The sequence below is a fragment of the Cicer arietinum genome, chromosome 5, assembly GCF_000331145.2.
Source record: "Cicer arietinum cultivar CDC Frontier isolate Library 1 chromosome 5, Cicar.CDCFrontier_v2.0, whole genome shotgun sequence".
In the NCBI taxonomy this organism is placed as follows: Eukaryota; Viridiplantae; Streptophyta; class Magnoliopsida; order Fabales; family Fabaceae; genus Cicer; species Cicer arietinum.
In genome coordinates, this window is record NC_021164.2 from 2,643,531 (window position 1) to 2,666,896 (window position 23,366).

Sequence of the window (23,366 nt, forward strand, 5' to 3'; positions counted from 1 at the left end):
TAATCACCGGATGTAATACCGAGCAAAGAGGCCAATCCAACGCCAAGAAAGCCACTAGCTATAGATGATAAGCACAAAGCTGATGCAAGGAAAGAGGTGAGAGATCCTTCACAACCCTTTGGACATAAAGTTGCAAATAGAACTGCGAATGGAAGGATTTTGAACTGTGCTAGAATTTCTGCTACACCCGAAAAGCAAAGAGCAAACACCTCATTTGGAATTCCGAATTTAAGATTTATCTGTCTAACCAAAATGAGATCGAGAAGTAGCGACGAAGCGTATAGAATCTGCACTGCGCCTATCATCTTTCTCATTGGAAACTTTTTCCAATATCGGTTATAAAGCACCGTTCCTGAAAGAAGCATCATCTGACCAATCACTCGAGACCAACCAATGATCATAGGATCAAGATTTAGACATTGTGTCTGATAGCAAAATATCGAGCCTGTAAGCATCGGAACCATAGTAATTGATCCAACAATCCATAAAAGGGGGTGAAAAATACTTTTGTCGCTGATCGCCACGATAAGATCAGACACTTGTTGTCTGATATTTTCTGAGACGGATTTTGTTGCAAGATTTTCACATGATGGTTGCGGTATGCCTAAAGAATCCTCTCTTGTTGAGAAAGAAATTGCTAGTTGTAGAGATAGTAAAGCTGAAAATATAACAAACATGATTCTAGGAGGCATTTTCTGTAAAAAATAGCCGCCGATCAAGTTGCCAAAGATTCCACCTGCCGCTAATGCCATGAACGCGTATGATTGTAGGCCTTCGATTTTGTGTTTCTTTCCGTACTCGGCTACAAGAGCATCCTTTGCTACTTCTGTAATGGATGCTCCCAAGTTACTGAGAAGCACGGTTCCAACTAAACCAGTAAGCACTTCGCGTGCAGCAGGGACAAATGCGAGACGATTCCAAGCAAAGATCTGCAAAAGAACTGAAGAAGATTGAACCAAATAAGTTTTCATGTTTTGGAATAAAAGAAGAAATTCATCCAGAAAATAAACTTCCTTGGTAGCTTTATGTTGTAATGTTACACTGAATAACATTTGTTTTCGCCATTTTCAGATATGTTGATGGTAATATACACATGACTATTGTAAAATCAGCTTAATGTCTACAATACAGAGAAGGAATTGCAGGTCTGAATCACAGACGCATTGATGATTAGAATCTAATTTGATGTGAAAAATAAAACATGAATTAGTAGTCACTATCTCTGCTTGGTTTTATTACCTTATTAATTCTTTATATGTTCCTGATAGACTTTTCAATTCTTGTGAGTTGTGAACTAATATTTATAAGTTTGTTGGAGATAGTGGTTAAAGATCCAAAGTTGATGACATTAAAATCACTGTAGTAGTGACACTTCAGGTTAAAGGTGTATCATGTTTCTGACACTGACACAACACCAATACATATAGTTATTGATTACATTCAATCACTTTTATCTTTTTAAATTATTACCAATATCTATATCTATGTATGTGATTCAACTCGCTTAAAAAGTGAGTTGAATAATAAATTCAAGGCTAAAATTCAATTATAAAAGTAAAACCTCTAAAATATAGCTTCAAATTATAATCAAATTCTGATTGCAAAGTCAATTCTACACATCTGGAATCAACTTTGCCTCCTATAAAAGTGGAGCTAAACATACTAGCCTTTACTTCTTTACATGATTCTTAGTCTCAAATGTATTGTTCAATTCACCTTCATAGGAATATATCTAAGCATAAAACATTTTACCTTAAACCAACTTTTAACTAAAATCAAATTTACAAAATCAATTCAATCCAGTGTTATCAATTGCAGATCACAAAAAATAACAGTTTGTTCGAATTTCGCTATACTACATTGATATAGCGCCAGTTTAACCGCTATTTGACAACAATTTGTACTAAACAATATATCATAAAACAATACCAATTTGTTCAAATTCGACTATCCGCTATTTGAGAAGTCCTATTCAATCAAAATCAATTTTCACTATCGTAGAACCAAACACACACTATGACGCAGACAATTTGAGTATTTGACACATTCACAAAATAAAAAAGCAAAAGACACAAACACATCATAAAAGCCATTGGTATAAGTTTACCTCCTGTGATAATGTAAGGGATTCTGTGAGCACCACCAACATAAATAACATCAGAAAGAATTCCATAAAGTGGTTTAGCCACCATAGGAAGATTAGCAGAATACTGAACAAGTTGCAACATTGAAGGATGCAAATTTAGATTACTAGCCATATGAAAATTCAAACCAAGCCAAGGAAAACACCTAAACCCTTGTAACCAATAACCAAATCCACACAATATAAGCATTTGTTTTGTTCCAATTTGAAGACCCTTTTTCTTCTTCTCTTTCTCATAAAAAACTATCTTTTCCTTTTCATCTTCCTTCTTTTTCTTCTTCTTGTCTTTCACAACAAATTGGTGGTGATGTATGTCAGTTTCAGTTTCAACCATGAATGTAGGTTGTTGTTTTTCTATAAAGTTTCTTCTAGGATTGTTTTTGTGAGAACATGTTATTGTTGTTTTCAAAGATTGTGTTTTTATGTGTTTGTGAAAGTTTGGGATGTTTGTTATAAATGGGTTGTTATGAGATTGAATTGAAAGGTGAATCATTGTTTTTTTTTTTCTTTTCAGATTTGTGTGTGAGAAAGATAGAGATAAATGATTAAAAACAATAAAAAATTTAATGGAGAAAAAAATTGGGTATAGTTTTTCGTGTGTTGTTATTTGATACTCATTGTAGTTGTAAAGTTATTGGTGAAGTGAAGAATGAATGAATAAATGAATGAATGTATAAAAAAAAGAGAATAATGAAAACTGCAGATAGAAGAGAGGGATCTAGAAGAGTGTGTTGAGGGGTTGTTTTGCAATTTAAAAAAATATATAGAGAGAGAGAGTTCTTCGAGGTTTGTTTTGTGATAGTGAAACTTTTGTTCTCTACATGTGTGAACTTGTGAATAAGAAGTTTTTGCGGTGCATTTTACATCGACATTGAAATCATTTCGGGGTTTGTATGGTTCAACGAATGAAAATAAACTTTTTGATAGAAACTAGTGGAGGGAAAATAGAAAGTTGGTCAAACGAGACATTTTTTTAGTTTTATGTTTAATTAAAGGGATAAATTTTTAGACATTTTTTTAGTTTTATGTTTAACTAAAGAAATAGTTTAGTTCAATTAAAATACATAAATTTTAAATGATTTTTATATTATAATTGATTATCTCTCCTCCTCTCTAAATTTTAGAACAAAAATCAAAGTTTTGTTCACCTTTCTATTTGAGTCAGATTTTTATTTGTCTTCAACATCTTTTTGAAGACACTTTTTTTTTTTTTCTGTTCTTAAAAGTTGAACCAAATTAATAAAATTTAAATTATTATCTTTTCTCTTCTTTCTTCCATCTAATTTAAACCAAATTCATTCTATAATATCATGTGATAATATTAAACTAATTATTTATTAAAATTTAGATTTAATAAAAATTAAAATCAAATTTGGTTTAATTTTAATTATTTATTTAAAAATTTATTTTAATTCAATTAAATATAGTTTAAGGTGAATTGATATTTCAGTTTATCTAATATTTTTTATTATATTTAATGACGAGTTCAATACTTTGAACTATTAAAACCTAAAAACTATGCATTTAATATTATATTATTGTTTTTATTCACATCAATAGAAAACAAAAGATGTATGCAGTCCGGGGTGTTAATAACGATGATTTCTGAACGGACGTGTTGGAAACGCGCCAAAATGCGGTTGTGGGAGTTCTGATGATATTGGTGGTGTTACATGGATTCTGTGATTTGATTTTGTTTAACTGCAAACGTTTGGAAGGTTGGTTTTTTGTTATGATGCGATGAATTTGGGATGGTGATTGACGACCGTTGAAATCCTACGATGGAAAATTGGCAGCAGACAAACACGTGTCCTAACTGTCACGGACTTTTTTAATTTTGTATATGAACAAAATGAATGTGGCCGACGTGATTTTCTTCTATTTGTTTTTTAATAGGCGTCGACTTTAATTAAATTGAATTACATTTATAATATACGATAAATTTCTTTTTTAAATTATGTAATGGAAATTTACTTATTATAAATTTAATTAAATAATTTTTATTATAGAAAATGATTTCATAGGTAAGTCGCTGATGCATATAATTTATATACATATAAATGTTTTTTTATTAATTATTAGTTAAATTTAATGCTTTTTTATATTTTCTAAATAAGAAGAGAATAATTAAATAATTATAGTTGATTATGAAATGTATTTTTTAAATAAATATTTATCACTAAATAAGTTAAAATTAATCTTCTTTTTTAAAAATAATTGCATTAATTTTTATTATTTTTGTAAATATTAAAAAAATGACAAGCCGACCAACAAATCCGTCGTCCCACCGTAAAAAAGAGTGGAGTGGCACTTAATAGTTTGTTCCGTTCTATTTTTTGGTGGATTAATTATGAGACTTACTGACTCGCTTTGTCATCTCTATTTTATTTTACTATTAAATTTTGTGATAAAGTTTAATAAAAAAACAAAAATTATTCTGATAAAATTTAGTTAAAATTATATATATATATATTAACTTAGTTTTAACATTGAATTTTATTTACTTGGTTTTTTCATATAGAACATTTATTTGGTTATTACTTTTTTGTCTCGGCATTTGGCAAAAAACTTCAAACAATACATAATAAAGATTGTAATATGATAAAAATTAAATTTTTATAACAATATTTATCTTAAAAGTGTTTTTTATGAAAAGTTATTTTTTTTGTTACAAGAAGCTGAAATAATTAAAATAATTTTCACAATAAATTATTTAAATTTACTTATTATTTGAACCATTATTTTAAAAATTATTTTTGAAAAAAATTATAATAAAAAGTTTTGACGGATTAATTAATTAGTTGAATTGAATAATAATTTAATAATTTTTTTAGTAGATTTTAATAATTATAAGTCAATTTGGAGAAAGAGTATAGTTTTAAGAACAAATGGATTTTAAAAGTCTATAGCATTTGTGGAGGTTGACCTAGCCGCCTCTAGTCATCTCCTCTCCTCACTTTTGATTGATTCTTATTTTTTTTTTATTTAAAATTAATTTTTTTTTTATCAAAATTATCAATTTTATTTTATTTTCTTTTATCAATTTTTTTTTTAGTTTCGTATTCTCAATGTGACTTTGTATTTGGTTGTTATTTTAGTACAAAGTCTTAATTTTCTCTTTTGTTGTAGTGTTACTAAGTTTAGATGGATAATTTAGTCAATAATTTTAGTCTTATTAATATTACAACTCCAAAAATATAAACATTTCAAACATTTTAATTTCATAAAAAAAATTTAAATTTTATCAAAGTTTATAAATAATTTACCTTTATATACTATTAATGGGATTGCTTTGAATTTGTTGACATATTTATGTTTTTTAATTTTAACAAATTTAAATCGTAACCTTCAATCAATTTAAAGATAAAGTAACATTAACGAGAGTAACTTCATGCTGATGTTGTAAGTATCACTCAGTTGAGATTCTACTTCATTCTCCGTCGCAACAATCTCAATGGCGTTTCTTCTCAAACCCTCACTTCACAACCGCCACTTCACCGCCGCCAAACACCTCTCTCCCACCCTCACCCACCTCTTCTCCACCACCTCCTCACCTCCCACACAAAACGACGCCGAATTAATCTCCAAACTCCTCCTCCAACACTACAACCCTTACCACTCAATGGAATCCCCACTCCAACTCCAAAGCATAACCCTAACCCCAACCCTCTTAACCGAAACCCTAACCCACCTCAAACACCACTCCAAAATCGCACTCTCTCTCTTCAATTTCTCCAAATCCCTCCCAAACCCACCTCTCTCACATTCCTCTTACAATCTCCTTATCGATATCGTCTCCAAAGTTCACCAATTCGACCTCGCTTGGCAATTAATTATCGAAATGGACCAAAATAACCTCACCCCAGACCCAACCACTTTCTTCATCATCATCAAACGCCTCATCGCCGCTAACCTAACTCGCCAAGCGATTCGCGCTTTCGAAGAAATTGAATCCTACACAAACACCAAATTAACCTCACAACATTTCACTTTCTTGCTCGACACGCTTTGTAAGTATGGCCACGTTAAAATTGCCTGCGAATTGTTTAACAAAAATCAAAATAGGTTTAGCCCCGACGCGAAAATGTATACTATTTTGATATATGGATGGTGTAAAATTAGTAGATTTAAGACGGCATTGTCGTTTTTAAATGAGATGAAGGTGAAGGGGATTGAGGCGAATGTTGTTACTTATAATGTTTACTTGAATGGAATTTGTAGAAAGGCGAGTTTGCATCCGGAGGAGAGGTTTGAGAGAACGATAAGGGATGCGGAGAAGGTGTTCGATGAAATGCGCGAGAGTGGAATTGAACCGGATGTGACTAGTTTTTCGATTGTTCTTCATGTTTATAGTCGGGCACATAAGCCGCAGTTGGTTTTGGATAAGTTGAGTTTGATGAAGGAGAAAGGGATTTGTCCGAATGTTGTGACTTATACTTCGGTTATTAAGTGTCTTTGTTCATGTGGGAGGATTGAGGAGGCTGAGGATTTGCTTGATGAGATGGTGAGAAATGGAGTGAGTCCTTGTGCTAAGACGTATAATTGTTTCTTTAAGGAGTATAGAGGGAGGAAGGAGACTGATAAGGCTTTGAAGTTTTTTAAGAAGATGAAGGATGATGGGTTGTGCGAGCCGACGACGCATACGTATGGTGTTTTGATTGCCATGTTTTTGAAGGCGGATATGATTGGAGTTGTTAAGGAGATTTGGAAGGATATGATGGAGCGTGGGGTTGGACCGGATTTGGATTCGTATACGGTTTTGATACATGGGTTGTGTGAGAGGAAGAAGTGGAGGGAGGCTTGCGGTTATTTTGTTGAGATGATTGAGAAGGGGTTTCTTCCTCAGAAAGTTACCTTTGAGACGCTTTATAGGGGTCTCATTCAGGCTGATATGTTGAGGACTTGGAGGAGGTTGAAGAAGAAGCTTGATGAAGAGTCCATTACATTTGGTTCAGAGTTTCAAAATTATCATTTAAAGCCTTATAGGAGATGAGCTGCTAGTGTTTCACTCACATGAAGAGGTACTTTAGACTTTTTTTGGTCTTAATTATATATATTTGGTGTTTAGTTTTTGTATGTGTAGTGTTATTAGTTCCTTTGGTCTAGATGAATGGGTTATTTAGGTTAGTTTTCTTTAGAGGTACAAAAGATCTCTATGTTTATATCCCTAAATGCTATGAAATGTTGAATGTCAACACTTGAGCAATTAGTTGTAGTGTTTAATAATTGAGCATTATTCTATTTGTTGTAACTTGTCATAAATATAGAATTGGTTTTTGTTGATCATAGGATGGATGATGGGTGGTTAGCTGGTGTTTCTTATTGTAAGAATTTGAAGACTTTAAGGTTGGTGTCTTGTAAGGTTATTGATGGTAATCCTGGATTGGAGGAACATTTGGGGTTTTGTATTGCACTTGAAAGGTTGCATTTTCAGAAATGTTAGTTAAGGGATAAGAATGCAATGGGAGCTTCTTTTTTGGTTTGTAGGGCTGCTAGGGATGTTGTTCTTCAGGATTGTTGGGGGTTGGATGACTGCATTTTCAGTTTGGCTGTTGTGTGCAGGTAATTAGAAAATTATTGAAAATTAGAATTTGTTAGTAATGTTGCTGTTGAGATTTATAAAATTGTTTGCTAGCTTGACCCGCGTTGGCAATCTAGATGTGTTTAGTTTTCCGTTTGACAATGGAAAAACACTCTTTTTTAGACACAAAATCAGTGTTGTCAAATAGTGGCTATAGCATAGCGGAATTTGAACAAATCACTATTGCACCGTGATATGCTATTTAGTACAAAGTATTGTCAAATAGCTGCTATTGTGGTACTATAGCATTGTAGTGTAACAAAATTTGAACAAATTGTTATGTTATGCAATCCTTTTGCAAGCATAAGTTACATTTGCCTCGAAGAAAGGGTCAAAATACTATTGTTGTCAACACATTTGTGGTCGTTAGATCAAGATTGGATAGATCGTAATCTGAATTTGTATTTGAAATCTGAATCAGAATACGAATTGTCTAATTTTGATCCAACGGTCAAATACATGCTACTGTGTTGACTGTTTTTTGACTTCAAACAACCTAGATTCCCATGAAACTCTATTGATAATTTTGAATCAAATATATCTTTGCATTTAGCTAAAATGTAAATCAAACATGCAATGCGAAACAAACTTGCCCCCTAGTTTGCACGTGCATAGAGAGAAACCTTAAAAGTTTATGGAGCGCAATAGGTAATTCTTGTTTTTAAGCACTGTGTACCCAGGTACATCACAGCTAGTTGTTAAAACTAAAATAATAATTAAGAAATCATAAAACAATCGTACTAAAGTTATTATTCTATTATTAGTTTTTGAGTTTTCGATTGATTATGTTTGGTAGTTTATGTGCTCAAATGGGAGTTATTTAGTTTAATAATATAATAATTAAAAATACATAAAAAAATCATACTAAAGTTACTATGTTTTATTAGTTTGAGTTTTCGATTGATTATGCTTGGTGGTTTGTGTGCTCAAATGATATTAGCTGAAAGGCAGGTACTAACGAGCCCATCTTTTAGTTTTTCTTTTCCACTTCATTGTATATATATATTATCATATAATATTCATTTTAATTTAATTCGCTTGTTTCAGTTTCATTAAAGTTATGCTATATGAATTTATCTAAATTTCAGTTTCAAATTTCATGTTGTATGATTTTAAATTCACAAAAGAACTATATTGTTAGGGGTAAATTTGAACTGAAAAAGTCCAACCAATATTTGTAGTTACATTTGGGGTTTCCTTTATATTATGGTATAGATGAAAAGGAAAATGTTACAATCATGTTAAGGAAAATGTATAAAGGTTGTTTTGGTGTTCTTAGTTAACAAGCAAGCTATATGGAAGTGTGTCTAAATGAGTTACTTAATGGTTGTTGCTGCTCTGTTTCATTTTCAGGCGGGTAAAATTGTTCGACTTAGAAGGACGCTCATTGCTTACAACCGACAGTTTAGAATCTGTAATCGAATCCTGGAAGGAACTTGAGTGCCTTAGAGTTGTCTCTTGTAAAAATATAAAGGATAGTGATATCTCTCCTGCGCTTGCAACGTTATTTACCACTCAAGGAATTGAAATGGAGGCCAGATACAAAACATCTTCTGCCATCAAGTCTTGCGGAGGTAAACATGGGAAAAAAAGGCAAGAAGTTTTTCAAGTAGACATGATGCTTGAACTTGCTATATACTGTCAGAATCTAGAAACAGATACTCACTTGACACAGTGAAACTTGTACCATTATGTAATCATCATGTAGTTATAATTTAGATGGTTAATTAGATATTGACAGTGGAAGATTATTGGAAATGAATTTGAAGCAATCAGCAGTCACTTGGTACTGATATTGACCATTGATGAAGATCAAACGGTTCGAATTCAGAGTGTCATAATTTGACTAAAGATACAATGCGAGTCATCCGAACTCTGTCTGACTGACTACAAAGGCTGCGAGAATTGTTGACAACAGTAAATCCAGCGAGATTATATGCATCCTTTGCGTAGAGATGTAATCCCTCAAGATTATTTGTTATTCACCTAGAGATGTAATTATGTTTACCTTAATTCAGTTCACCCCATGTTGAAAATGGATAACTTTTAGTCCCAATATTTTTTTATTGTTCTTTGATGTCTACCATTGAAATAAGGGACTAAATAAGAGATGTAATTTATGTGTAAGCATAACCCATTTCAGTAGGGTACCTTTGTTATTCAACACTTTCTTGTTGCTACTGCAGCAGTGATTTTTACGTTTTTTTTTCTTCTTATTATTCTTTTGGTCCAACCATGTTAGAAGCACTAGTCCTGCTGTTATCTTGGGTCTATGGTCCAGTTGATTTTTTGTTTTTTCTTAGCTCTCCAGTTCTCGTGGAAATGAGACCATGATAATCTAGATTTATAAGTAAAAGTTTTTCAATGATTTATCTTTAATTAAAATTTATTAATCACTTGAGTCCATCCCTTAATATATTTGAATGTCATTAACTTTGCAGTTTGCACACAGTATGCTTATTAATTACCACCCCTTCCCATGATAAACTTCCTTTAAAATTTGAGAAAATAATAAATGAATGAATAAGTATCATTATTTTTATCAATTATCATTAATTTTAATATAAATACATATTAAATAAAACGAGTTAAAAGTGATGTTAAAATAAATAAAAAAATTATTAATGTCATAAAAAGATGAAATAATATGATTTTTAAATGTTTTTATTTATTAAAATATTATTAATATTTAATTAAAAATAATAATAATAGCATTAATGGAAATCAAGTGATCGAGCTCAATTGGTTAATGAGTTATACTTATGGATGAATTATTCTCAAGAATTAAAAAAATTAAATTACTAGAGTTCATTTTTCTAAGAACTAAATAGTTATAACAATAATACTAATTGGACAAAAGTTAGGGAGTGACTATTAAGAATGTACAAAGGACGAATTAAGTAAAAGTTGTATATGTTCTTTATTCGATTTTTACATTAGAACATGATGTATCTAAATATCACTAGAAGGGGAGTTGAATATGAATTTTGCTGTTTAAAAATAATTTTCTCGTGTTTTAAAAACTATCTTCTCAGAGAGGATGCAAACTCGAGGATGATTATTTAAACCTTCAAATTAGAGCTGAACAAAAGAAAGAGAAAATGTAAAGAATGACACACACAACTTTTATATTGGTTCATCCAATGAAAGCTACGTCAAGTCCTTACACACTTGTGAGATTTCACTAATGTTCAAACTGATCATCTTTCACAGAGGATGATTACACTTTGTGTATTCTTTAGCTTCACCAAGCTTACAATCAAGTTTCAACTATTTCCAAGTGTAACTTACTTCGAAATTGCAGAATGATATGAATATGATTGTTTCTCTTTTCTTAAATACTTCCTAAAAGGATATTTCAAATATCTAATGTAAGATTTATAGAAAGTATGAAGAGAGGATGGATATTGCTCTTGATAGCTTTGATATACTTGATCTTTTTATGTAATTGTGTTGTGTCTTTGATGATGAATAGCTTGCTGCCTTTTATAGAGGTCTTATGATGATCTTTCCATGTGACAAGCTTTATATGACCGTTGAAGACTTGATAAAAAAGTCCAAGGTCTTGCATCATATTTACAGAACTGTCATCGAGCTGTCCTTGGACAGACTCAATCCATTCTCGAGCAGGAGGATCAACTCCTTTGGAACTTGAACTTGATCTTGATTACATAACTCTTTGACTTTGTGGGCTACAACCTTTTCTGAAGCTTGAATGACTAATTCATTTTCACCTTTTGAGAGTGATGTTGACAAGAGAGAAAGCCAACCTCAAGCACGTGGGTCAAGGCTCCTTCCTTCAAGACATGTGAAGGCTTCTATTTTTGGCTTGTTTTTTGTTGCCTTTCTGTAGCTTGACTTCATATAGCTTTTCAATCATACAAGAATGATATATAGGTCTGCTAATAGCCTTTGCACATGATAGGATGAGTTGCTTTCAACATTTGGGAATGATGTGGACTTTATAGAACCGTCCTCCAACCTAATACTTCCATCCTCTTAGTCAAAAGCACATATTAGTCATTAACCATAATCATAATCCTTTAAGTAATTTTGTTATCATTAAAATCATTTGAGAGAGATTTTGTCTCAACAGAACAAACCAATTTTATTGACTCGATTTCCACTCTTAATCCAATCAAATTACATGATTGTAATTAAAAAAATAATTTAATGGACTAAAACCAAATTTTCTGCGTACTACACGAACTTAAAACAATAAATCCAAATTTGCAAGTGTGGGTCTTTAAAAGAATAAATGTAGTTAAGTTATATATTTTTTAAACATAATGAGTTTTCGCTAGTGAGTAAAAATATAAAATTAATGGGTAAAAAACAGCGGTCTATGTTATCTAAATTTTTTGGGACATGATAGGTAATCTAAGGATAAACTTGAACCCTATCGTTGCATACCAAAACGGATTAATGGACTAGGTCGGATTTTGTACATCCACAATGTCCAATCGACCTACCTCTCCGCTCGTGATATCGTAACATATATATAAGTATTTAACTCTAAAAAGATTTAGTTGAGTTGGATTTTAGAAGTTCATCAAGATATACCTCAACGATAAAATAGCAATATCCTCACATCGACAATAAAAATTGAACTTGAATATGAGTCAACTCTTTAACAACTGAATCAACTTTTTTATTTTGTTAAATAGTATTTAATCCATCTATATATATATATATATATATATATATATATATATATATATATATATATATTTTTAGCCCAAACTGAAAAAGTCCACTACGATATAGACCGGTTGTCTGTTTTGACATCTCTACTTTTAAGCACCCAAGATCTAACTTTTAAAACTTTATTCTTTCTTCTAACACTAGAAACACATATTGAAAGAAAAAAATCATACACCATATTTTATGATCATTGATATTTCTAAACTACTATTCCATTCTCGGCTACTTCATGCATTCTGCATCTGACAAGTTTATTGACCATGTTAACATACCTTTTTTTTATAAAATTATTCAATATGAATTGTTAATTATTACAATGCAGCACTGCTCAAAGTTTGAACTGAACTTAAACCAGATTTACTAAAAATACTCTTATTCTTCATATTCTTCCTTACAGTTTCAACATCATTCCATCTTTCTGCTGAAGCATACACATTTGACAAAGCAATATAGTCTTCACTCTTATGATCAAATTCTGTGTAATTCTTTTCTTTAAACTGTAGAAGAAACTTTCCCAACTTCTCTCCCATCACAACATCTCCATGAATCTTACAAGCACTGAGCAAGCTCCTCCACATCACATAATCAGGACTAATCGACATCCCCATGATAAAATCATAAGCCTCCTTCAACTTTCCAGCTCTTCCAAGAAGATCAACAACACAACCATAATGTTGTATCCGAGGCACCACACCGAATTTCCCTTCCATATCACGAAACAATTGAAGCCCTTCTTCAACGAGCCCCGCGTGACAACAAGCCGATAACAAGCTTGTAAAAGTCGTTTCGTTCGGCCTCACACCATCACCTCCCATCTTATACAAAACCTCCAATGCCTCTTTGCCTCTTCCATGAATAGCAAGCCCGGTAGTCATCGCGGTCCAAGTCAAAACATTCTTTCGTTCCATTCGCCAGAAAACAGACAAAGCACTCTCAAGACACCCGCATTTCGAGTACATATCAACAAGTCCAGTCCCTATAAAAACATCATCTTCAACCTTACACAACGTCTTCACCGCAAACCCGTGTACGCAAGCACCAATTTCCATGATTCCCAATTGAGAAGCCACAGAAAGCAAACAAACCACGGTAGTATCATTCGGTCTACAAATCATTAACATGTCCTTAAACAAACACATCCCATTGACAATATTTTTTCTATTTTCATCTTTTAAGGAACAATAACCAGTTATCATGGCATTCCACGAGACGACGTTTCTCTCGGGCATTTCATCAAACACCTTACGTGCTGATTTAATATCTCCATTGTTAGAATAAAAATGAATTAACGTAGTTGGAACTAAAACATTGGAACAAAATCCTAGTTTTATGATGAGGGTATGTAGTTGTGTGCCTAGTTTTAACGTTGGATATGAAGGGGAACGGGCACAAGCTCCAAGGATGAAATTGAAAGTGTGATGGTCGAAATGAATGAGTTTTTTTATGAAGTGGGTTTTGAAAATGTGAATTGAGTGGTTAAGGGGGGTGCATTTAACAAAAGTGTTGAAGAGGAGTAAGTGTGGGGTGTGAAAGTGATGGAAAATGGAATAGAGAATGTTAGAGTTTGGTGAAATTAAAGAGTAATGGTTGATTAATTTGGCGAAAAAAATGGGATATTTGAAACCGTTTATTATTAGTTGGGAGTGGATTTGTTTTATGTTGTTGTTGTTTGTTGGTTTGGGCAAAGAATTTAAGAGTGAAATGCATTTGAGTCTTGGAATTGTTGTTGGCATGAGGTGAATTGTGTGTATAAGCTCTCAAGAAAGAAAAAAAGGAATGGGTTTTGCGAGTTTAAAAGTTCACTCTCTTTTCAAGCTGTGTCTTGCACTTGTTCGGTGTTAATGGGCACACGATATATATATTAGAACTTTAATTCCATTGTATCTATAAATGGGTTAAATACTATTCAATAAAATAAGAAGGTTTCTGAAAAAGGTTGATTCAGTTAATAAAGAGTTGACTCATATTCAAGTTCAATTTTCATTGTCGATGTGAGAATATTTTTATTTTAACGTTGAGGTATGTCTTGATGAAATTCTAAAATCCAACTCAACTAATTCTTTTTTAGAGTTAAATACTTAAATATACGTACGACAATTATTAGTTATTACATATCATAAGCGAAGAGGTAGGTCTATTGTGGATACTCTGGGTGTACAAAATCTGACCTAGTCCATTAATCCGTTTTGGTACGCAACGTTAGGGTCAAGTCCGACCTTAACCTGGAAAAAAAATAGAAATATAAATAGATGATAAGACAATAATTAATTTATCCCTAGATTACCTATCATGTCCTAAAAAATTTAGATAACAAAGATTTTACCCATTAATTTTATATTTTTACTTGCCAACGAAAACTCATTATGTTTAAAACAAAAAATAATTTTAACTACATTTATTTTTTAAAAGGCCCACAATTGTAAATTGGGAGTTGTTGTGTTTTAAGTTCGTATAATACACAAGAAGTTTAGTTTTAGTCCATATAAATTATTTTTTTAATTACAACCATGTAATTTGATTGGATTAAGAGTTGAAATCGAGTCAATAAAATTGGTTCGTTCTAATGTAAAGGTCAAATAAATAACATATACAACTTTGCTTAGTTAGTCATTTGTATATACCTAGTGGATATTGTCATATGTGTGACAAGTCTTTGAATAACTTCTTGTCCAATTGTTATAACTATTTGGTTCTTTGAAAAATGCACTCTTGTAATTTAGAATTTTTAGATTCTTTAGAACAATTTATCCATAATTAAAATTCATTAATTACTTGAATTCAAACTTAATTACCATTAATGTTGTTGTTGTTATTATTATTATTATTAATAATTAAATATTAGTGATATTTTAACAAAGAAAAACATTTAAAAATCATAATATTTCATCTTTTTATGACATTAATTATTTTTTTTAATTTTCTTTTAAATATTTTAATATCACTTTTAGCTCGTTATATTTAATATGTATTTATATTAAAAATTAACATTAATAATTAATAAAAATAATGATACTTTGTTCATTCATTTATTATTTTCTCAAATTTTAAAGGAAGCTTTTCTTAAATTTTAAAGGAAGTTTATCATGGGAAGGGGTGGTAATTAATAAGCACATTGTGCAAACTGCAAAATTAATGGCATTCAAATAAATTAAGTAGTGGACTCAACTAGTTAATGAACTTTAATTAAAGATAATTCATTGAAAGAACGCATTTAAATTTTGACCTAAACAATTTTTTTAACTAGACTTTACTTGTAAATTCATGGTCTCATTTCCATGAGAACCGGAGAGCTAAGAAAAAAGAAATCAAATGGACCATAGACCCAAGACAACAACGGGACTAGTGCTTCTAACATGGTTGGACCAAAAGAATAATAAGAGAAAAAAAACGTAAAAACCACTGCTGCAGTAGCAACAAGAAAGTGTTGTATAACAAAGGTACCCTACTGAAATGGGTTATGCTTACACATAAATTACATCTCTTATTTAGTCCCTTATTTCAATGGTAGACATCAAAGAACCAAAAAAAAAATGTTGGGACTAAAAGTTATCCATTTTCAACATGAGGTGAACTGGATTAAGCTAAAAATAATTACATCTCTAGGTGAATATAATAATCTCGAGGGATTACATCTCTACGCAAAGGATACATATAATCTCGCTGGATTTACTGTAGTCAACAATTCTCGCAGCCTTTGTAGTCAGTCAGAGAGAAATCGGATCGGATGACTCGCATTGTATCTTTAGTCAAATTATGACACTCTGAATTTGAACCGTTTGATCTTCATCAATGGTGACTGCTGATTGCTTCAAATTCATTTTCAATAATCTTCCACTGTCAATATCTAATTAACCATCTAAATTATAACTACATGATGATTACATAATGGTACAAGTTTCACTGTGTTAAGTGAGTATCTGTTTCTAGATTCTGACAGTATATAGCAAGTTCAAGCATCATGTCTACTTGAAAAACTTACCGCCTTTTTTCCCCATGTTTACCTCCGCAAGACTTGATGGCAGAAGATGTTTTGTATCTGGCCTCCATTTCAATTCTTTGAGAGTGGTAAATAACGTTGCGAGCGCAGAAGAGATATCACTATCCTTTATATTTTTACAAGAGACAACTCTAAGACACTCAAGTTCCTTCCAGGATTCGATTACAGATTCTAAACCTTCGGTTGTAAGCAATGAGCATCCTTCTAAGTCGAACAATTTTACCCGCCTGAAAATGAAACAGAGCAGCAACAACCATTAAGTAACTCATTTAGACACACTTCCGTATAGCTTGCTTGTTAACTAAGAATACCAAAACAACCTTTATAAATTTGCCTTAACATGATTGTAACATTTTCCTTTTCATCTATGCCATAATATAAAGGAAACTCCAAATGTAACTACAAATATTGCTTGGACTTTTTCAGTTCAAATTTACCCCTAACAATATAATTCTTTTGTGAATTTAAAACCATATAACATGAATATTGAAACTGAAATTTAGATAAGTTCATATAACATAAATTTTATGAAACTGAAACAAGCAAATTAAATTAAAATGAATATTATATGATAAAATATATATACAATGAAGCGGAAAAGAAAATCTAAAAGATGGCTCGTTAGTGCCTATCTTTCAGCTAATATCGTTTGAGCACACAAACTACCAAGCATAATCAGTCGAAAACTCAAACTAATAAAACGTAATAACTTTAGTATGATTTTTTTAATGTATTTTTAATTATTATATTTTTAAACTAAATAACTCCCATTTGAGCACATAAACTACCAAACATAATCAATAGAAAACTCAAAAACCAATAATAGAATAATAACTTTAGTATGATTGTTTTATGTATTCTTAATTATTATTTTAGTTTTAAAAACTAGCACTGATGTACCTGGGTACACAGTGCTTAAAAACAAGAATTACTTATTGCTCTCTGTCAAAATCTGTTTCTGTTTAATATCCCTCAAGTATAGGGATTCAGTTATATATGGTTGTTTAGTAATCTAGTATATATATATATATATATATCAGATGTATTGCCAACATAATTCAATTCAATCAATATATTTTACTATAATTCTTGAGATGGTACTAGAGCTCTCGATCTTGAGAGTCTTACTTCCGCATAAACCCTAGCCGCCTTTATTGTGGTAAACTTGAGCCATCGTCATTGTGGCTCTTTGTTGCCTTCATTGCAGTCTGGAATGGTCTTGTCACTACATCTTGGTGTCTTCATTGTGAGTAGTGATGGTTGTTATTGATGGTCTTTATTGTTTGGATAACCAAGACTCAGCTCTGAAGTTATTCAACAACAATAACTCCTTTTTTCCAAAATCAATACAAACCATTATGGATAAGGTTCTTTTGTACCATTGCCACCTTCATTGCGGTTTCCTTTTTCCTAAAACCTTAGCCACCTTCATTGTCGCCCCTTGCTTCCGCATACACCTACCGCCTTCACTGCGGTTTCTATTTTTCTGAAATCTTAGCCACCTTCATTGTGGCCTTTTTGCTTCCACATAAACCTCTCGTCTTAATTACGGTTTCTATTTTCCGGAAACTTAGCCACCTTCATTGTGGCCCTTTTTGCTGCCTTCAGCAACTTGACATTTCTTTTTACCTTTTTTCTTCCGCATAAACCTGCCGCATTCATTGCGGCCTCTATTTTCCTGAAATCTTAGCCACCTTCATTGTGGTCCTTTTGGCCGTCTCCATTACGGTTTAGCCTTCATTGCGGTTTCTATTTTCCTAAAACAATAGCCACCTTCATTGTGGCCCTTTTTGCTGCCTTCAATGCAGTAACTTGATTTTTTTTTTTGGCCTAATTTGCACTCCATATAACTCCTCCCATGACAACCTTGCAGATCTTCCAACTAAAGGGCTAAAGAGTAGCAACTTTGAAAGAATTGTATTCAAGCTGGGAATGGAGAACACCTATTCACCAGCTTGAGGGGGAGTGTCAAAACCTGTTTCTGTTTAATATCCCTCAAGTATAGGGATTCAGTTGAATAGGAATACTAGTAGGGATTTAGTTATATATGAGTACTAATAGGGATTTAGTTATATATGAGTACTAATAGGATTTGGTTGTTTAGTAATCTAGTGTATATATATATATATATCTGAAGTATTGCCAACATTATTCAATTCAATAAATATATTTTACTCTAACTCTTGAGACTCTCCATAAACTTTTAAGGTTTCTCTCTATGCACGTGCAACCTAAGAGGCAAGTTTGTTTTGCATTGCATTGCATGTTTGGCTTACATTGATCCCAAATTATCAATAGAGTTTCTTAGGAATCTAGGTTGTTTGAAGTCAAAAAACAGTCAACACAGTAGCATGTATTTGACCGTTGGATCAAAATTAGACAATTCGTATTCTGATTCAGATTTCAAATACAAATTCGGATTACAATCTATCCAATCTTGATCTAAGGACCACAAATGTAACTTATGTATGCAAAAGGATTGCATAACATAACAATTTGTTCAAATTTTGCTACACTACAATGCTATAGTACCACAATAGTAGCTATTTGACAACACTTTGTACTAAATGTCATATCACGGTGCAATAGTTATTTGTTCAAATTCCGCTATGCTATAGCCACTATTTGATAATACTGATTTTGTGTCTAAAAAAGAGTGTTTTTCCATTGTCAAACGGAAAACAAACACATCTAGATTGCCAACGCGGGTCAAGCTAGCAAACAATTTTATAAATCTCAACAGCAACATTACTAACAAATTCTAATTTTCAATAATTTTCTAATTACCTGCACACAACAGCCAAGCTGAAAATGCTGTCATCCAACCCCCAACAATCCTGAAGAACAACATCCCTAGCAGCCCTACAAACCGAAAAAGCAGCTCCCATTGCATTCTTATCCCTTAACTGACATTTCTGAAAATGCAACCTTTCAAGTGCAATACAAAACCCCAAATGTTCCTCCAATCCAGGATTACCATCAATCACCTTACAAGACACAAACCTTAAAGTCTTCAAATTCTCACAATAAGAAACACCAGCTAACCACCCATCATCCATCCTATGATCAACAAAAACCAATTCTTCCAACATCAAACAACACGTCCCGATCGCTTTAATCCCGTCGAAACTCCCCTCGCAACCAACAAGCTCCAATTTCACTAACCTCTTACACCCTTGAGCTAAAATCGTCAACCCAATATCCGAAACAACCGATTCATAAAACCCATCAACACACCCAATTAACTTCACAACTTGCAAATTCTTACACGCCGCGACGCCGCGCAATATATCGTCATTACATTTCTGAATCTCCAATTCCATCAATGTAACACACTCTTCACCAATTGTTATCAAACCCTCTTCACTCCCACCAGTTACCTCCAACTTCCGTAAATTCGGACAACCTTTTGCAACTTCTTTAAGTCCCTTATCAATTGCTTGAACCGGTAACAGGTTTTTCTCTACCTCACCAAAACACCACAAAGTGTCAACACGCATGGAAACGACACTGTGAGTCAGTAAAACGACGCCGTTTTGCGGCGAAACGACGAAAGTTGAAGGAACCAAATCAACGTGTGTGAGATTTGGGAATCTATGGATTAACCTACCTGATAAAACGAAGTTCAAATCGAAGATTTTTAAGGAACGAATGAGTCTACCTTGAAGATTCAACCACCGTTTGCAAACGAGGGAGTTCGATTTGTGCTGTGAATTTGGAAGTTTGGAGATGATTTTGAGGAGAATTTCGTCGGAGAGAAGAAGAGTTAGGTCAAAATTGGGAATTAGGGTTTTGGAATTGGGGTCAGAGAGAGAGTGGAGATGCATTGCAAGGACCATAGGGTTGAAGGATTCGGTGGTTTTGGAATTTAGCCAGGTCTTCAATGGCGGAGAAGTGAAATTAGGGTTTTTGTTGTTGCTGTTGAGGAAGGGTTGAAACGACATCGTTTTGGAAGCATTCCCAGTACTTGTAAGAAAGTTCAGTGAAGAAGCAAAGAGTGTTTTTCTGTTTTTGTGTTGTTCTTTCTTCTGCATTGCTCATTCAAGGTTTCAAAATTGATTTTTATGGGGTCTGTTTTTTTTTTTTTATTAAGTTGATAAATAATAATAAAATCAGTTCTTGACCAAAAATATATAAAAAAATAATAATAATATTAAAATGGATTTGTGTGGGTCATTGATTTTTATTATTTTGCAATCATTTTATTTTATGTTGTAATCAACTTATTTATTTTGCTTTTTGTTTTTTTGGTAAAAAGGGTTGAGATTGGATGGTCAATTGAGATTTGAGATCATATAGAGACAAATTTTATCCTTCCACCTTTTATTTTATTTTTTTGCTTTTTTAAAGGCTTACGTTTTCTTTAACAAATTTTATTCATGTGACTTATTAATGATTAATTTTATAACATCAATTTAATTTTATCAACTCTATTATGCCTCACAATAAACTATTTCTCTAAGGTGATACGTCTACACGAGTTTAGTTGGATAGTTTTAAATCAAATTTGATATTTGTAACGATCAATTTTATTTGAGTTGGATTAAGCTCTTAACTAGGGATGAGAATAGGTTAGGTCGTTCGTCAGGGGCCTATGACATAGTTATATGTCCTATTTAATAAAAAGGCTAGGCTCATGCTGTTTTTAAAGCATATTTATTTAAATAGGTCAAGTTCAGGCTTATAAAAAAGCCTATTAGGTATGGCAGATCGCCCTATATATATTTTATTATTTATTAATATTATTTATTATTATTATATTAATAATATTATTTCCTTTTTTAAATTCTATCAATTAGGCAATCACTCGTCGTTCCATATTCAGTAGTTGTTCTATATTCGGTAGCGATTCCATATTTGGTAGTCATTCCATATTCGGTAGCCGTTCAATTAGTCAATCACTCAGTAGTCGTTCCATATTTGTTTAAGAGATAATAATGAGTGTGTTTGTTTCAGAAAAAAAAAATATATTATTTGACACAAAAAAATTATTTTTTAGGGTTTAAAGAATGTTTGTTTCATATTTTTTTTAAAAGTTATTTTAAATAGACTTTTAAATAGGCTTTCAGGCCGGACCAGACTTTTAAAAAGGTTAGGCCAGACCGAAAAAAAAGTCTATGATTGGCCGTAGGCCAAGCTTAGGCCTGAAAAATAAATTGTAGGCTAGGCTCAGGCCTTTCAAAGTCTGGCATGGCATGACCTATTCCCACCCCCACTCTTAACCCATGATTTTTTTTATAAAACCCGAATCAAACCAACCCGATTTATGAGCGAGTTGAATTATGTTGGATTGACGGAAATTAAAAAAAAAATATTTAAAAAAAATATAATTTAATTTAAATACTTGAATATCTAAAAAATAATAAAATTATATCAAAACATATCAATTAATACTTATTATACATTCACAAACACAGCAAAACATTTAAATTAATTAATTTAACAACAAATTCTCAAAATAGTCCAACAACTAATTTTTTTATATATATATAAGAAATGATTAAATTTAACTAACATAATATTATATCAATGTTACATTGTTTAATAACATTTTACACGATACATATTTTACAAATTTGACCATTTAATTGAAAATTTATATTTATATAGATCATCTATATAATTTTTTACATAAATTTAATATCATTTGATATACTATTAAAGTGTATTAAGATTGACATCATATAATAAAAATACTTAAAATATTAATTTTTACGTACCTTATTAACATATCAAACGGTTTAAGATTTATGTAAAATTTATATATATGATCTTATGAAATAATATTTTAATCTAACGATCAAAATTATAAAATTTGTATCAAGTAAAACATTGTTAAGCATTTGTGTATTATTACATCAATGTAATTTGATATCTAATGTGCGTATTGGTGCGTATTTTGTAGTTTGGTTAAAATTTTCTTTCAAATAGTTAGGGATGTAGATCTTGTCATTTACTTTTTGCTTGTGGCATGTGTGATGATTGTTAACAAAAAAATAAAGATGTGAAACAAAAGGGCTAAGAGTTAATTTGATTGATCGCACATTTTTTTTTTAAATTTTTTTCTTCAGTTGTAGAGTTACTCTATAAACAAATGACTCTGCTCAGTTGAAAAAACACACCAAAAGTATTATGACTCTACTTCATCTTATTTCCTTTCTTTCGAATGACATAGTACCATATTACAAGTGGCAACCTTTAAATGTCATATTGAGGGTGTAATTCTAGAATGATTTTCTATGATGCAGTAGAATCCCAATACAGTTTATCTGAGCTGTTTTATCCTAGGGACTTCGTGGTTGATAGTCTGTCTTGTACAATTTAGGCAATATCGCGAAACGTCTCAATGAAAGCGGCCTAGTCTGCGACTCAACCCAGTAATATCTTCGGTGACATAAATTTATTCCGAAACCGTTTTTCAATAACAACTTTAATATGAAAGACCCCGAAAAAGCAAGTGTAATCCTTGGAATAAATGGAATTTTTTTTACCAGTCTCACTTTGTTAAAAAGATCCTAAAGAAATATAAATACTTTGATTGTGAACCTTCTTGCACACCATATGATCCAAGTGTGAAATGTTTGAAGAACACTAGTGAAAGTATTAGACAAATTGAATATGCAAGCATCAATTGCAGTCTCAGGTATGCCACTGATTGTACTAGACCCAATATTTCCAATGTCGTGGGACTATAGAAAGAATCATGAGAGACCTAAAAAGAACCACAAGTCTCAGATTACATTATCAAATATTGTATGTCGTTCTTGAAGGATACAGTGATGCTGATTGGAACACCTTATCAGATGACTCCAAAGCAAACAATGACTATATTTTTAGTATAATCGATGGTGCTATATCTTGGAAATCGAAGAAACAAACGATACTGGCTCAATCCACTATGAGGTCTGAAATAATAGGACTAGCTACTGCTAGTGAAGAAG

General features: G+C 31.9%; 5 protein-coding genes across 6 annotated transcripts in view; 2 read left to right on the forward strand and 3 right to left on the reverse strand.

Annotated features, from left to right (window-relative positions):
- Window positions 1–2,983, reverse strand: part of LOC101499674 (probable folate-biopterin transporter 8, chloroplastic) — a 3,863-nt gene extending 880 nt beyond the window's left edge. The window contains exons 1-2 of the mRNA XM_004516279.4: window positions 2,108–2,983; window positions 8–940 (exon numbers count right to left, since the gene is read on the reverse strand). Of these exons, the coding sequence (XP_004516336.1) occupies window positions 8–940; window positions 2,108–2,636 (1,462 nt within the window). The 5' untranslated portion in view covers window positions 2,637–2,983. The remainder of the gene's footprint in view (window positions 1–7; window positions 941–2,107) is intronic.
- A 2,524-nt stretch (window positions 2,984–5,507) lies between these two features.
- On the forward strand, window positions 5,508–9,943 carry LOC101499260 (pentatricopeptide repeat-containing protein At2g13420, mitochondrial-like). 2 transcript variants are annotated; one of them, XR_190511.4, is made up of 3 exons: window positions 5,508–7,164; window positions 7,433–7,705; window positions 9,078–9,943. XR_190511.4 is itself a non-coding variant. In XM_004516278.4 (2 exons), exon 1 carries the CDS (start codon window positions 5,598–5,600, stop codon window positions 7,134–7,136), a length of 1,539 nt encoding a protein of 512 aa, XP_004516335.1. In that variant the 5' UTR covers window positions 5,508–5,597; the 3' UTR covers window positions 7,137–7,164; window positions 9,078–9,943. The 2 variants fall into 2 exon arrangements, 1 of the variants encoding a protein (XP_004516335.1); XM_004516278.4 differs by lacking the exon at window positions 7,433–7,705.
- LOC105851363 (F-box protein At5g07670-like) lies at window positions 7,434–9,402 on the forward strand. Its single transcript, XM_012712120.1, has 3 exons — window positions 7,434–7,564; window positions 7,631–7,705; window positions 9,078–9,402. Exons 1-3 carry the CDS (start codon window positions 7,434–7,436, stop codon window positions 9,400–9,402), a joined length of 531 nt encoding a protein of 176 aa, XP_012567574.1.
- Window positions 9,944–12,587: 2,644 nt separating the features above from the next.
- LOC101507282 (pentatricopeptide repeat-containing protein At3g18970) lies at window positions 12,588–14,266 on the reverse strand. The gene has a single exon (XM_004516298.4). The coding sequence runs from the start codon at window positions 14,159–14,161 to the stop codon at window positions 12,740–12,742; it is 1,422 nt and encodes a 473-aa protein (XP_004516355.1). The 5' UTR covers window positions 14,162–14,266; the 3' UTR covers window positions 12,588–12,739.
- Window positions 14,267–15,818: 1,552 nt separating this feature from the next.
- On the reverse strand, window positions 15,819–20,496 carry LOC101498935 (F-box protein At5g07670-like). The gene is made up of 2 exons (XM_004516277.4): window positions 19,213–20,496; window positions 15,819–16,652 (listed from the first exon to the last, which is right to left on the reverse strand). The coding sequence occupies exons 1-2, from the start codon at window positions 20,457–20,459 to the stop codon at window positions 16,391–16,393; spliced, it is 1,509 nt and encodes a 502-aa protein (XP_004516334.1). The 5' UTR covers window positions 20,460–20,496; the 3' UTR covers window positions 15,819–16,390.
- Window positions 20,497–23,366: the final 2,870 nt, after the last annotated feature.

Excerpts from the sequence above, each read along its gene's own strand:
- LOC101499260 (XM_004516278.4), top strand. The coding sequence starts at position 5,598 with ATGGCGTTTCTTCTCAAACCCTCACTTCACAACCGCCACTTCACCGCC.
- LOC105851363 (XM_012712120.1), top strand. The coding sequence starts at position 7,434 with ATGGATGATGGGTGGTTAGCTGGTGTTTCTTATTGTAAGAATTTGAAG. Across the intron at positions 7,565-7,630 it reads TTTTGTATTGCACTTGAAAG|GGCTGCTAGGGATGTTGTTC; the intron begins GTTGCATTTTCA and ends TTTGGTTTGTAG. Across the intron at positions 7,706-9,077 it reads AGTTTGGCTGTTGTGTGCAG|GCGGGTAAAATTGTTCGACT; the intron begins GTAATTAGAAAA and ends TTTCATTTTCAG.
- LOC101507282 (XM_004516298.4), bottom strand. The coding sequence starts at position 14,161 with ATGCCAACAACAATTCCAAGACTCAAATGCATTTCACTCTTAAATTCT.
- LOC101498935 (XM_004516277.4), bottom strand. The coding sequence starts at position 20,459 with ATGCAGAAGAAAGAACAACACAAAAACAGAAAAACACTCTTTGCTTCT. Across the intron at positions 16,653-19,212 it reads AGCTTGGCTGTTGTGTGCAG|GCGGGTAAAATTGTTCGACT; the intron begins GTAATTAGAAAA and ends TTTCATTTTCAG.